The 14,995-nt window shown below is 33.8% G+C and overlaps 1 protein-coding gene across 2 annotated transcripts in view; it reads left to right on the top strand.

Annotated features, from left to right (window-relative positions):
* Gmppa (GDP-mannose pyrophosphorylase A) overlaps positions 1–14,995 on the top strand; it is a 100,302-nt gene that overhangs the window by 26,290 nt on the left and 59,017 nt on the right. Inside the window, exons 3-4 of one of the 2 annotated variants that reach the window (XM_085809421.1) lie at positions 2,017–2,215; positions 7,220–7,279. In XM_085809421.1, coding sequence (XP_085665547.1) covers positions 2,017–2,215; positions 7,220–7,279 — 259 coding nt within the window. The remainder of the gene's footprint in view (positions 1–2,016; positions 2,216–7,219; positions 7,280–14,995) is intronic. The other variant, XM_085809422.1, reaches the window with a different exon arrangement.

Raw genomic sequence — 14,995 nt, forward strand, 5'->3', positions numbered from 1 at the left:
AATCTCAGCTGACACATACCAGGACACATTCACAGTGCACTGGCTGTGGCAATGATGGTTGGAACAAGGAAATGTGGCAAGTTTGAGGGGTGTTAGTGCAGCCAGAGTGACATCAGCTCTCATGGATTCCCGCATCCGTCGATGAATTGTGGTGCACCCGCAAGCCACTTCTACCTGAATTCTGCAGCATGTTCAAGATACCCTGGATGTTCCCATATCGACCAGAACCATTTACCGTTGATTGGTGCTAGTGGCCTGTACTCATGGCATCCATTTAGAAGACTGCCATTGATCCCACATCACAGATGCCAACATCTGCAATGGTGCCGGACTCGAGCAATGTCACAGAGTCATGTTCTCAGATGAGTCATGCTTCTGTTTCTCCAATGATAGTTGCCACATACGAGTATAGTGTTGATGTGGAAACAGGTCCAATCCAGCAGTAGTTATGGAATGCCTCAATGCACAACAGTGTGGCACCATGGTTTGGGGCATAATTGCATACGATTCTAGGTCACCTCTAGTTCGTATTCAGGGCACTATGACAGCCCAACGCTACATGGATGATATGCTGTGGCCAGTGAGAATCTCCTACCTCACGTGACCACATACTGCATGCATCAGCCAACATGCTCTGCAAGGTGTACAGGTGCTTCCCTGGCCACCCTTCTCTCCTGATCTCTCACCAATTGAACACATTTGGCATGTAATTGGACACCATTTGCAGACCCTGCCATTGCAGCATTCGGTAGACAAACTGTGGCAAATGATTGACAGGGAATGGAGAGCCGTTCCTCAGGACACCATCCATAGTTTTATTGACCAAATGTTTGACCATATGTACTTAGACGTGTTGCTTTGTGTATCGCCGTCCAAGGTGGTCCTACAACATCAGTTTCGCATAGTGAAGTAGAATAGACAGTTCCTGAGATGAACACACATCCCTGATTTTACAGTCATTCATTGGGAAAACAGTGTTTATCAGACTTTTCATTTCATGCACTTTTTAGTGTTTTGCTTAATCAAAATTGTTATTAGTTAAACATGTTTAAATGTTGATTAAATCATTCCTGATCATCATGGTTCCTTTAATCTCAATGAAACTGTGTAATCTTTGATGATAATATTAAATAAAAATTATGGATAAAAATACAAATGTAGCTGCATAAGTAAAAAAAAAAGTTTTTTTTTAATTGTTCAGGATGAAAGATAATATTTTTTTAAATTAGAGCCAGTGCTTGCTTTCATATCATTTGTATTTTTAACAAACATAACACATAACAATGTATAAAAAGGTAATGTGCAATGTTTGTCATGTGCAAATACTGTAGGAATGTATAATGTAAACTTTTGTAGTCAAAAAAAAAAAAAAAAAAGATATTGGACGTTTAGAGGAGTAAAGATTTTTCCTGTCATCTGTCATTGAAATAAAAGAGCATGGATGACACAAAAATTAATGAATGATTGGTTTGAAAATCATTTTATACCTGAGGCTTGGCAACATTTTAAACGGGTTAGATTCCCAGATTATGCAAAAAGAGTCAATTTTAGACAACTGTTGGTCTCGTACTTCACTCTTAAGTTTTAACAAAAGGAAATTTCTGTATGTGGCTGTGTTATTCTTTCTAGAAAAGTGTTTGTCCATCTTTCAGCCAATTGATTGGAGTGCTGTGTGTACTGAAATGCAAATATAAAATAGCCTATGCTGTATTTTCTGGACAGTGAAATTTTCTGACAGCTCTGGAATTTTTTAAATATTTGAATATAAAATCACCTGTGTTGAGCATTGCAAGGTCATGGGAGGATGTGTCTTCAAATATTTTTAAAAATGCTTGGAGTAATTTTCATCCAACTACTGTATTTCATGGTTATGATGGCAATGACGGTCATGTTTAAAATATCAGATCTGAATTATTTTTATAAAGCATCTTGAAGTTTACCTATACTGCTTAATGAGTTGACTATGTTTGTTGTTTTATGATGAGATCTGTATATGATGTTTTGTGTTTATTCCAGGTATCTTCAGGAATATACATCTCTTGGAACAGCTGGAGGAATATATCATTTTCGTGATCAGATTCAGAGTGGGGATCCTGAAGCATTTTTCCTAATTAATGGAGATGTTTGTGGAGACTTTCCGTTAATAAATATGGTCCAATTTCATAAAAATCCAAATCTGAACACTTTAATTACAGTTCTAGGCACTGAGGTAAATGTAAGGAAATTTCTCTGTGATTCTTAGCTTTATAGATTATTAGTAAGTGTTTTGTTATTGTATTAGTACATAAGGATAAACATGGTTGGGCTATGGTGGAAAACAAGACATATACTGCCACACCACCATTCCGAGAACCCTATGAAGGAATCAGAATGTCGGCTATTTACCAAATGCATGTCATCATTGTTCCCTCTGCACTTTTTCTGCAAAATTATCTATTCCTGTAGAAATTTTACCACAATATATTCCATTGTTGGCAGATTCTATAGGCAAAATATTAAAATTGAGATTAAGGCAAGAAATATTACTATTTATGTTTTAAAAAAAAGCATTCAAAAATGCCATCATTGCTTGACCGAGGGATTGATGTGGCCGTGATTACCTAAAAAATGTTAATGCACATAATTGCCAGAGCTGGGCATATCTGAAAATTTGGGGCCTTCTATTAAGGTGATTGTGATCATACATAAGTACCACGAATTTATAACACCCAGCAATTTTCCAAGAGTATATTGTACATATATAATAAGCTGTGAATATGAAATTGATATCAAAATATCTGATATATATATATATATATCAGGCCTAGATAAAAAAAATCTTTTCCTGAAGAATTATGTTAATAATTTGGTCTCTGGAAAACAAGAACTTTTACAGAATTGGACTGAAAACTGAAATATCAATAGGACTCCAAAAATTTCACTTATTTTCATAAATATAACACCAAACTTTGTATTCTGCAGTTATTTAAAATTTGTTTAGATTAACATTTCATGATTTATATTTTTCATTTTTCTTCATTTTCTAAAACCTAGTGCCTTTTTCTCTAAAAAGTCCTCTTTGAAGATCGAGGAAGGGAAATGTAAGATAAAAAATATTTGAACTAAAATTCTAATTTTAATTTCCAGCAATGTCTTGGCTCTCCAATTTGATTTGATCATTTCTGCTTTCCATGCCAAAAATAGTAACTGCTTATAATAAACCTCCGTAAACTTCGTCAGGTCAAAATTAATAGCTGTCTTATGATTCTTGCTTAATACTTGCTTAATGCTCTTAGAGATAATCTAATTTTGGTTTTTCTTCAGCAACATTTTTTACTATAAAGTTTAAAAGTTTACATATATATAATAGAATTTAATTAGTAATTCATTCCTGTCAGCTCACAATTTTAAACATGCAATTGTTTTGTCACAATTTTCACATGTCAGTGAGTAACTATTGATAATATGAGCTGTAGCACCTTCAGATGTACATTGTATTAAATATAGAAACATGTCTTCTTTCACTGTATTAAATATAGAAACCTGTCTTGTTTTACAACATTTTCGTCTTCATATGTTCTTTTGAATTGGCTTAAAAAACAAGACAATCTTTGATTTTCCCACCAAATATCGAAAGTTTATCTTTACCAACTTTGGTTTTTAAATGGGTGAAGAACGACTGGAATTTTCAGCTTTAAGAATTCTCTTTAAATACATTTCTATGTTTACTTCTCCTTTTATAAAATTTTCATTATATTCTTCTATTATTGCATACTCATTTTGGTATTTTTTAATCATCTTCTATTAATGAAGAGCTTATTTCATGACTCCCAATTAACAAAGAGTAAATTCTATGTAAATTAGCAAAATTAGATTTAATGCTGTCTCCTTTGATATTATCCTCTTTTAAAACCATTGAAGCATTTCATAAAATTAGCTCATATATGTGAGTGTTTTTTAGCAATTCCATTTGCAGAATAATACATAAATCAATAAACATACCTTTAAAATGATCACATCATTTGAGTCACCTTTTTATGATAGATATCTGAATTTCATCCATTCAATCAGTTCTAAAGTAAAAAAACCGTGAAAAAGAGATAAGTAATTACTGAAGCTGGCAATCCACCTAAGTAATTAAATGAAACAGGCAGTCCACCTTAGCATTAAACATTATGTATTCCTGCATACGTCCTACGTGTCTTTTTTCTAAACATAAACTAAAACTAGTGCTGCCAAACCATAAAAAATAAGGAAAATTCCATTTATAACTGTTGAGTTGCTCGTAACGCATTGCATTTAGATCGTCAACTGAAATCTTGGTACTTCACCATTAACCCCTTAACTGCCGCGGAAAACGCCACGGTTTTTCACACGGACGTGCGTAGTTATGCGATGTATTTGGGGGGAAAATAAGTGAAAGTTTTACTTTCTAAAAACTGTTTACTTTCACAAAATGAAGAAAAAAATGAATGCACAAAATTTAATGTTTAGAGTAAAAGATGTAAATATAAAGATGTAATAATAAAAAGATGTAAGTATAATAAAAATGATGTTTTTATAATAAAAAAGATCCCTAAAATGGAGTTTTGATCAATTTATTTTTAGACCAGTAAAGTGTAATATCAGGTTTCAGTGTTATACCTTGTGAAATCAGTATGCCTAAAAAAATATATATTTCTTCTGAACTGGTTGAATGTCACGATTTTGTTCTTTATTTTTCGTTTGCAACCTGTTGTTTCATATACTCGTCTACAAAACGTTTAGTTTCAGTAACAATATGAAGCACGAGCAGTTCAACAAAAAATAATTCAAAAAAGATAAATGGGTTTGAAACATCCATTATATCTCTCTTTATTCCTGGAACCTACTACAAAAAATAAATGAAAACTGAGGACACAGAATAAAAAAATACGTTTTACTCAAACAACACCAGCCAATACTGCACAGTCATTACTTTCATTCCTTTAGACACATCCCTCTTTCCAATTTCTTCCCACACTTCTCTAAAATAGTATCCTCCTTCGCATACTTTGTCAAGGTCACTGTGGTGTTGCGTTCCAAAGCTTTGTGAATAATTTTACGGGTAGTAGCGCAAAGGAAATGATAGTATTTCGGAAGGGCATATATATACACTCGGGGCAGTTAACGCATCACCTGAGCAAGGCATATATATACGCCCGCGGCAGTTAAGGGGTTAAAGTAACATTAGTACCACCAAACTTTCTTGGCAATGCAAATATTTTGATTCTTTATATTTTAAAAATGGGTTTTAGGTTCTCCTGAAGCATTTTTGTTTGTTTTGAAATAAGAAAATATTTTTAACTTTATAACTCAGCAGACAACTATTAAGTAATTCAGAAGTCAAACAACAAAAATCAGCGTTAATTTACAAAATTTTCACAGGACTAGTTTCGATGGTTTTACCGAACCATCATCTTCAGCTGCAAAACCGCAAATGAACAACAGCTGCAAAACCGCAATTTGCGGTTTTGCAGCTGAAGATGATGGTTCGGTAAAACCATCGAAACTAGTCCTGTGAAAATTTTGTAAATTAACGCTGATTTTTGTTGTTTGACTTCTGAATTAGTATTTATTCGGCGTGTTATTGTGTCTTAATTAAGTATTAAATAATTAGCAATAGCTTTGTTTGTGTATTGTTAAATCTGATTTGAAGTTTACTTACAATGTACGTTTAAAGTGTTAGTCATTTATGTTTTTTTATTCTTTCTATACTTCATAAACACTGATTTCATATTTTCAAAACAGGTAAAGATTTTCAGGTTTTTGCTCACTAGAATTTTTTTTTTTTTTAATTTATTTAAGGTTCAGTATGTATTAGCCCGTTGAAGATAAAAAAGTGATCTCTTTGTTCAATTTCTTATGGAAAAAGGTCTCCTTTAAGCAATTCATATTGCTAAGAATGCACTTAATAATCCAGTTTTGTTCAGATTCTTCTCATTATGTAATGAAAATTCCATTTTCTGTTGCACTTTCAGCTTATACTTCTATTTTGTCATTATTTTTTGTGACAGGAAAACTGTTCATTTCATAGAACCTGATATTCGTACTCAATGACTTTTGACAAGTTAAAAGGCAAACTAGATTTTAAATTCTTTTATTCTGCCTCCCCCCAGATGAGTATCCTGTGAAATTGTGAGAAGTTGAATTCTCATTTTTGTTAGTTGGAAACATCATTATTTTTAAAAAGTTTCTGAAAATTGGAAAATTTTCAGAAATTTTGAAGATAATGATACTGAAATAATGAAACTCTAAAAGTAATCCTTGTGAACAAAATAGTATTGGCAACTGTTAAAAGAGTAAAAATTATGTAAATTTAATTTATAAATAATATCTATGAAATTAAATTTTTAAAAAATTAAGTTTGATTAAAAACGTCTCCAGATTAACTGAAATCTCCCTTTTTTCTAAATTCTGCTTATTATTTATTTTTCAATAAGACTGAAGAATGACATGCTTTAAAAAGGTAACAGTGTTGATTATTTCTATTATTCATAAGCTAAGTACTGGCAGTTACTTAGTTTTTCTAAGTATTAGTCAGTGCTGATTTCGATTTTAAAAGACAGTATCTTACAGAAAATATCTAATATCTGTAAAGAAATGCTGTTTTGCTGTTGTCTGTGCTAGCTTATTTTCAGGGAATGCTCAGTTAACAGCTACGACATTGAGCATTTATTAGAAGCAGTGTATGTATATTCTTTCTTTTATAGGTGAAGTATTATTTGGCAGATAAAAATATAATAAAAACTTGTTTATTAAATTCTTTAAAAAATTAAAATGTAAGTTTATAAAAAACTGACTGATGTTTCTTTCATAACTTGTTATATTTTTAAACAAAAATTTAAAGCCCTATGTATACAGTATGCACTAACCTTTGCTTGAAAGTAGTTTCTTCTATGAAATTATAGTTGCTTGGTTTCTTTATATTTCTGCATTAGAACAGCTTTCTGTAAAAGTATTAAATATGTTTTGTTATTTTTGAAATAATTTATGAGCATGAAAGAATTTTTTTGATTCATATCCCCTAAATGATTTTGTTTTTAATAAATGCAATATTGTGTAAGTTCCAAAATTATTACTGTATAGCATATTGTCTACTGTATTGTACTGTCTATTGTCTACTGTATAGTATATATATCTACTGTGTGGTATAGTATATAGCAAGTGTTTCCTTTCCCTTTTATATCTTGTGTATTTATATATTTTATTTATTTGTTAGGCTACAAGGCAGCAGTCACAACAGTATGGGTGTATTGTTGAAAATAAAGATACACATGAGGTACTTCTCTACTTATTGTTTCTGACATGCCTTTAAAAAAAACTTTTGTGTTAACATGTATGTACACACATGTAAAATAGTAAGTAAGTAAGTTTTTGGCTTCCCTGTTCCGGGAACTAAGCCCACTACAGGTCTACTCCCCCTTTGGGCACGTCGTGGAGGTTCAACCTCCACTATTACCCTCCAGGAGAGCAGCGCACCACCTGGATAAGACACCAGGCAGCACCGGTCGTCTAATGCTCCTACCAGTCGCTTGGGCGAGCCGTCGCAGCGGGACATTACCCAGCGACCTCGGGGAAAACCCCCGGATTACTAGAATCACGCCGCGCTAGGACGTGCCAGACTCCGAGGCCGGCCAATAAGTGACCTTTCCCAGAGCCCCTTCAGAACCACCAAGTTCATAAATTTTATATCCCGTGGCCGAGACTGCCTAGGTACAGATCCTAGCCAGTAGCTTCGCAGATTTCTCTACGTCGACCCCTGGGGGGGGCACATGTAAAATAATAATAATAAAGAGGTACATTCAAAAGGAAGTGTTGGACTGAAGCATCATTTGGAAAGAAGTTAGTAGCCACCAACAATAATAAATGATTCAAAAATGAGTGATGTGATGAATATTTATAGTACAACATACAAAAATATTATAACTCTCAATACTATGTCAAGCCACTATTATTTTCAATTCATTCTACCGTATGGCATGGAGTAGTTGAGGTCTTTAGCATAGCTCTGCTTTATCTTTTCCTGTGCATATTGTATTTTGTTTTACTGTTCTTACAGATGTTGTGGTAGTGCTGGAGTACTGCCAGAGTGGTCTTAGTATCCCTGGTATTTTTCTACTAGAGAGATGTTTAACAATAAAGCTGGGCATGGCACAGTATCTATGGATACATGTCAAGTCACTGAGCACTGAGTGGGCATTCACAAATGGCAGGAACATTGATTGAAGGATCTCATCAAACTACAACAACTGGTCTCTCAATGACAGAAAGAATTATTAAGGGAAAATCTAATTACACAGACCAAAAGGAAATTTTTCTTCAATTTGATGGAGCTCTCCCAATTGCATTCTACTCCTCATGAACAACAAGTATTACATTTTGCATAAAATATTTGTCAACAAATATTACATTTTGTAGAAAATATTTCAGCTAATAGACTAGAAGAGAAACACACTAATGTGACAATCAAAATCGTAAAAACAACCTTGTATTTAGCGTAAGTATATTGAAACACTCAATATACTTACGCTAAATACAAGGTTGTTTTTCCGATTTTGATTTCAGCTAATATTTGACTGCAGATTTGAAGTAGAATAATATGACGTCTTTTTATGGAAATTTCAATTTTTCTGTTGTCAGACACCTTCTCAACAATATATTCCGCCTTCCACATACGAACATTTTATCCAACTACCACCATACAATTTTTGAAATTAGAATTTGAAGCAACCCCTTGTACTTCTTTCCACATGTTGCAAAAGAGTCAGTGCAAAACTTTTGCACATTCCATTGTAGTGAAGGTGAATTTCAACAATGATCTTGATATCAATCAGCTGACCACCTTCCATTAGACTTCATTTAATAGATTTAACATAATGCTTTTTTCTAGTTATTCCTTTAATTTTTCTTGCCAGTGTATTACAAGTGTAAAATAAACATGTTTCAAGGAATTATATTTTTAATTTAATGTTAGTATGTATGATTGTGTGTAACAATTTATTGCAATTTTACGGACTGTCCAAACTCCTGTGAAATTCACGAAAAAATGACTGCTACTCGTCTAAGTCCATGGTGAAATATACCTGCATGCAGAGTGTTAAAATATTATTCCAAGAGAGAAGGCAGTTGCATAGGTAGTTGCTTTAATTTATTCAATTCTGTTTGCTGATAGGTCCATGAATATTTTCATTGATGGTCCTTAAAATTTCTTAATTCCATTTAAAGAAATCTGTATGAAACCTATTGTCGTAATGACACCTAAAAACAGTTTTACAGATTCCAAAGTATAGAATAACATTCTAAAATGTTATTTAAAAATATAAACATTGCTTGTATTATGTTTTAGATTAATTTAATGTACATTTACAGGCTAAGAACTGGCTGCCAGATTAAATATTTCTGTTCTACATCTAATATCTGGCATACTAAAACTGCAAATGTTACAAATACTGTAACTTAGTTTTTAACTTCAATATGGCTTTGAAAATAATTTTCATTAATTGTACATTTTTATGTGTTTATTTATGATCTTGAAAAATATGCATTATTTAGCAAACTCATTCTCAAATTCTTTTTCAAAATTTTGTATTATTTCCAAACTTGATTTTGTAGACTGGGGTTAGTTTGTTCTTTTTAATTTCTGAAATGCTGGTTGTTAACAAGTATTACATAAGTATTACATTTTGTAGAAAATACTTGGTACTAAGTATGCTGCCCTGTATTTAAATATGTAAGGGGTGTAGTATTTCTTCAATATTAAGAGAAAGCAGTTTTTTCCTTGTAAGAAATATAACTTATTATTTTAAAATATACAAGATTTGAAATTTATTGACAACCATTCACTGTCGTATTACAGTCAAAAGTCGTTAATTTGGACACCCGTAATCTGGAATGATCTATAATCCAGACTTCAAAGCTACAAACTTTCTGCGCATGCGCCGCGGCGCATGCGCATAAAACCTTTACAGCTGTGATGCTAAAGCAAAGTTTAAAGTTTAAAGAAATTAAACATTTAGCAGTGGTAGCAATGAAAGCTCCCCGAGTTATGTTGTGCAGACATTGAAGACAATAAAAGATTTTGAACTTAACCAATTTATTAACAATGTAATAAAAAATAAAAACACGTAAAATAAATGCCAACAATATTAGAGTATTAGGAAAAACACAACATAATCATCATTCATCAAATATTTTTACCTGTACTCCAAAACACTGGCATTCTATACAAACAAAAAAAAGTAAATGTCCTAAATAGTGACTATGCAGCCTAAAAATAAAACTGGCTACCCATTCAATAAGTCCAAAATCAATGGTCAAGAAAACACCTGAAAAATTTAAATGTGAAAACACTTAAAACCGGCCTAACTCCGTTTGCACAAGGAGTCGTCGCCGCTCACGTATTTATAATTCCGCCCTCATTGAAGAAACATGGACGCCGCCCACGGCAGTCACTCACAGGATAGCCCCCGGAACCGAAGAACTTGAATCTGGAACCATCATCTCGCAAACTGGAATTAAGGCATTTTTCCACCGGACTGCATGCATCCCTTGAAGTTGCTGGAAACTGCTCACACACCAGCCGGGAAACCAGGAACTAGCAGGGTTGTGCCAGAGCGATGCGAGATACTTATAGCAGAAGTAGGAATGACGTCATCTCACAGCAACCAATCAGCTATCGGCACGAATCGGCTTTTCAGATGACGTAAATCATGTTTCGTTTTTGCATCTCAATTAGGTTGAAACAGTCTGTTTTCAATGCAAACAGTGGCAGCAAGAAAAGAAGTAGAAGTAACTACTATATTATATTAAAATAAGGACTAAACTAAATAAACATTTCAAGGAGGAGAGATGATGCAGTAAAAGGTTTAAAAATAAGCTATATTTTCCAACAAATGCCCCCCACATCATCATCTCCGACCTGAAATAAAAACCGAATGCCAGTATCTTTACAAAATTCAAAAGAAGAATAAATAAATATCACAATTTCATTCAGAAATTTTTAAGAAAATTTTTCTTTGGGAAAATCTTATCCCATTATTCAAAAATTTTTACCGTAGCAAGAAAGTCCAACATGTTACAAAACAATACAAAGTCATATATATGATCATACGCTCAATACATTTACCCAGGGCCCTGGTCACTCATACAACATTCTACACTATACAATTTTACATTTACCTAATATCCATCATATATGACTTATAACATATTAGTTTCAAATTAACAAAACTCTTAATTTAAATACACACAAAAACAAATTTCATAGGAAAATTGTTCCACAAAATTTTACCAGGTTATGCTTAGTCAGCGGTTTTGTCATGGGATCAGCCAGATTATCTTTACTTGGGACATATTTTAAATCAAAAATTTCCCTGTTCAATAGATCACGAATGAAAAATAGTTTCACATCTATATGTTTTGTCCTTGAGTTTTCAATGGGTGATTTTGTAAAACATATAGCAGCCATATTATCAGCAAACAATATTGGCCTCGAAACATAGTTACTTGCAATTTTAAACTGAATGCATTCATCCAAAATGTTTTTAAACCAAACTAATTCTTTTGCTGATTCAGTCATGGAGATAAATTCAGCCTCCATAGTAGATAAACTCACTCCCCTTTCTTTAAATGTACGCCAAGATACAGGGGATTCTCCCAACAAAGCTATTTGTCCACCAATAGACACCATATCATCCCTGCTTGAAGCAAAATTCGAATCTGAATATATATTGAGCTTCAGTTCCTTGCATACCAGTTTGAGTTTGTGCTGTCTGGTATTGGAAACGTACCCTAATAGTTTAAGTAATCCTTCCCAGTGAAACTTACCAGGATTGCTTTGGAACTGAGAAAATATATTAACAGCATAAGCTATATCCGGACGAGTACGATTGCAAAGAAACGATAGACATCCCAAAACATTTCTAAAAGGATAATTCATCATTTCAGTCGTTTCTTCTTGTGTACTGGGACTTTGAGACTTTGAGTATTTCACACCTTTAACTATTAGAAGGGAAGTAATTTGTATTTTAAAAGACTTAAATCGATTAACTATGTCTTCTATATATAATTGCTGATGAATTAAAACACTATTTTTCTCATATTCAAACTCCACACCCAGAAGCTTTCTTGTTTTACCTAAAATTTTCAAATCAAAATGTGAACTCAGGACTTTTAATATCCTTTTGGCCTGAACTTCACTTTTCCCAAACACAACTATATCATCAACATAAACCAACAGAATGACAAAATCTTTAAAACGATAGACACAATTACACCACTCAAACTTGATGAACCCTAGGTTACATAGTGTTCTATCCAACTCGTAGTACCATAATCGGCCAATCTGATGCAAACCATACAAGGCTCTATCTAAACGACATACAAAAGTTTCTTTATCTCGCTCCACAAAACCCTGAGGTTGGGACATGTAAATTTCCTCTGATAAAGGAGCATAGAGATAGGCACTTTTCACATCACATTGTATATTTGCCCATCCAAGGTGTGCAACTAAAAGGGAGAAAAAGAGCCTTATTACTGAAAAGTTAACTACAGAAGAGTAGGTTTCATCATAGGTATCGTATTTAATTTGCCGATAACCCTGAGCCACTAAACGAGCTTTAAAACGAACAATGTTTCAAAATTCGTCCCGTTTAATGTTGAAAATCCACCTGCAACCTAGTGGAGTCTTGTCTTTAGGAAGTGGAACAAGATGCCATACCATATGCTTTCGCATGTTGGCCATTTCCTCTTCCATTGCCTCTATCCATTTAAGCTTTTCTGTGGATTTCATTGCCTGGTTATAAGTGTTTGGAATTGAAACATCTAGTCAGCTATCTCGGGTACACGACGTTGAAGGAGTACCAGTTGGGTCGATTTCACCACTATAAGTATTGCTTCCCTTGAAATCAAACAAGGTAGGATCATACTGAATGTTATGTTCAGTGCAATACCTTTCTACATCATTTGGTGATCGTAGTCTTTGATTAGACCCCCTCTCAAAATAATACACATCCGTACGAGTGCCGTCTGGCCTTGGAACAGGTTTACGAAGCCAAGTTACTTGTCTTAATGTAGATTGAGTGTCAGTGCCAATTGTAGAAGGTACATTGGTATCGGTTCTTTCCTCTATTTCAGGAAAATAGCCAACTGGAGTGTCAGTAGATTGGAACTCTACCCTTTCTTCAGATTCCAAATCAGGTAGGGTGCCCAGTGCAGCTCCACTGCCACTTTTCTGCATTCCAATCGACTCTTTAAAAGTAGCATTTAGGGTTTCTACTACCTTTTGCTCATTTTCCAACCAAATTTTGTACCCTTTTGTTCGTACACTGTACCCAATTAATCGGCCCTTTGTTGCCTTTGGATCAAGTTTAGAATTTCTTTTAGCCTTTGGAATTCCCACATAGGCAATCGTTCCAAATGCCTTAAGATGACGTACTGATGGTTTCCGCTTAGTGTATAATTCAAATGGGGTTCTATCTTGGCCCTTATAACAGATTCTATTAAATGAATATGCAAAATACATTACTGCATCTGACCAAAATTCAGAACTCATTCCACTATCGTGTAAGATTGCACGTACATTATTTAGAGCTGTCTGATTAAATCTCTCACAAACTCCATTCTGTTCTGGAGTGTAGGCATCTGTAAATTCGTGCTTTACACCATTTTTATTACAATATGACCTGAATTGATCATTATCATATTCTCGCCCATTGTCAGTCCTAAAGTATTTCAATTTAAGGTTCAAAGATCTTTCCGCGCATGCTATATGCCTTTCAAATACTTCAAACACCTGACTTTTCTCCACAATGGGGTACACTACCACATAACGAGAATATTCGTCAATAAAGGAAACGAAATAACGTTCACCATTCCTACCTGGAATGTTAATAGGTCCCCATACATCAGAGAAAACCCTTTCAAGCGGTCTCTTTACTTGAATACCTTCTAAGGGTCTATAGGAGATTCGTCTTTGCTTATTGATTTGGCAATGTTCACAAAACAAATTAGGTGAGTGCTTTAACACGGGAAGACCTCGAACCGAATGTCTCTTACTAGTCCTGACAATAGTATCATAATTTATATGACCAAACCGACCATGCCATAATTCACTATTATTATGCTGAACTGTGGATGCCTCAAATTTTACAGATTTGCCCCCCTTTTTGATTATTCTCATCATCAGTAACTTTAATTTGCCCATTTTTACCATAAAATCTCGCTGCATTGATATCCACCCTAGGTCCAGATATTAAATTTCGTCTCAGTTCAGGTGAATATAACACATCTTTAAGCAAAATAACCGTATCCCCAAATTTCATTTTAACAGTACCCTTCCCATGAATTGGAAAAGTTACCCCATCAATAGCTACTAGCATATTCTCATTTTTCACAGGAGAAAAAGTATCAAACAATTCACGATTTTTACAAAAATGATGAGATGCAGCCGTATCAAAGATCCAACTATCATCATTTTCTTCCAAATTGTTAACATTGGCTTGAGCTATAAAATGGGACTGTGCATGGGAATTATTACTTTTACTCAACTTGGGTTTATTCTTACACTTAGAAGATGTTTTATTACTACTAGATACAGCTGAGGAAACAGAAGAAGCAGGTGAGGGTGATCTGGAAAAATTACCTCTCATTCTACAGTATTTTTGAATATGACCTGGACGGCCACATTTATAACACTTGAGCCCTTTAATCTGCTTAAATTTGGGTTCACAGTGAGTACTTTGTACTTCTATAGTCTTATTGGAGTTTTCCCTACCTATCTCTCTTAAATTAAGATGCGTTTCCTCTGCTAGAATTTCAAGTTCAACATTTTTAAAAATGAACTTTTCATCTGGCCACCTCAAAATATTCTGAACTACTTGATCAAATTTATCTGGAAGGAACCTAAGAAACTGGAAACATATATATAAGTCTCTTACAGCCTGATTAATATCAGCTAACTGTTCAGTTACGCGTTTTAATCTAGAAGAAAAGAAAC

Source organism: Stegodyphus dumicola, chromosome X2 (genome assembly GCF_044657685.1).
Source record: "Stegodyphus dumicola isolate Sdum_Otavi_A_Nest chromosome X2, ASM4465768v1".
NCBI lineage: Eukaryota > Metazoa > Arthropoda > Arachnida > Araneae > Eresidae > Stegodyphus > Stegodyphus dumicola.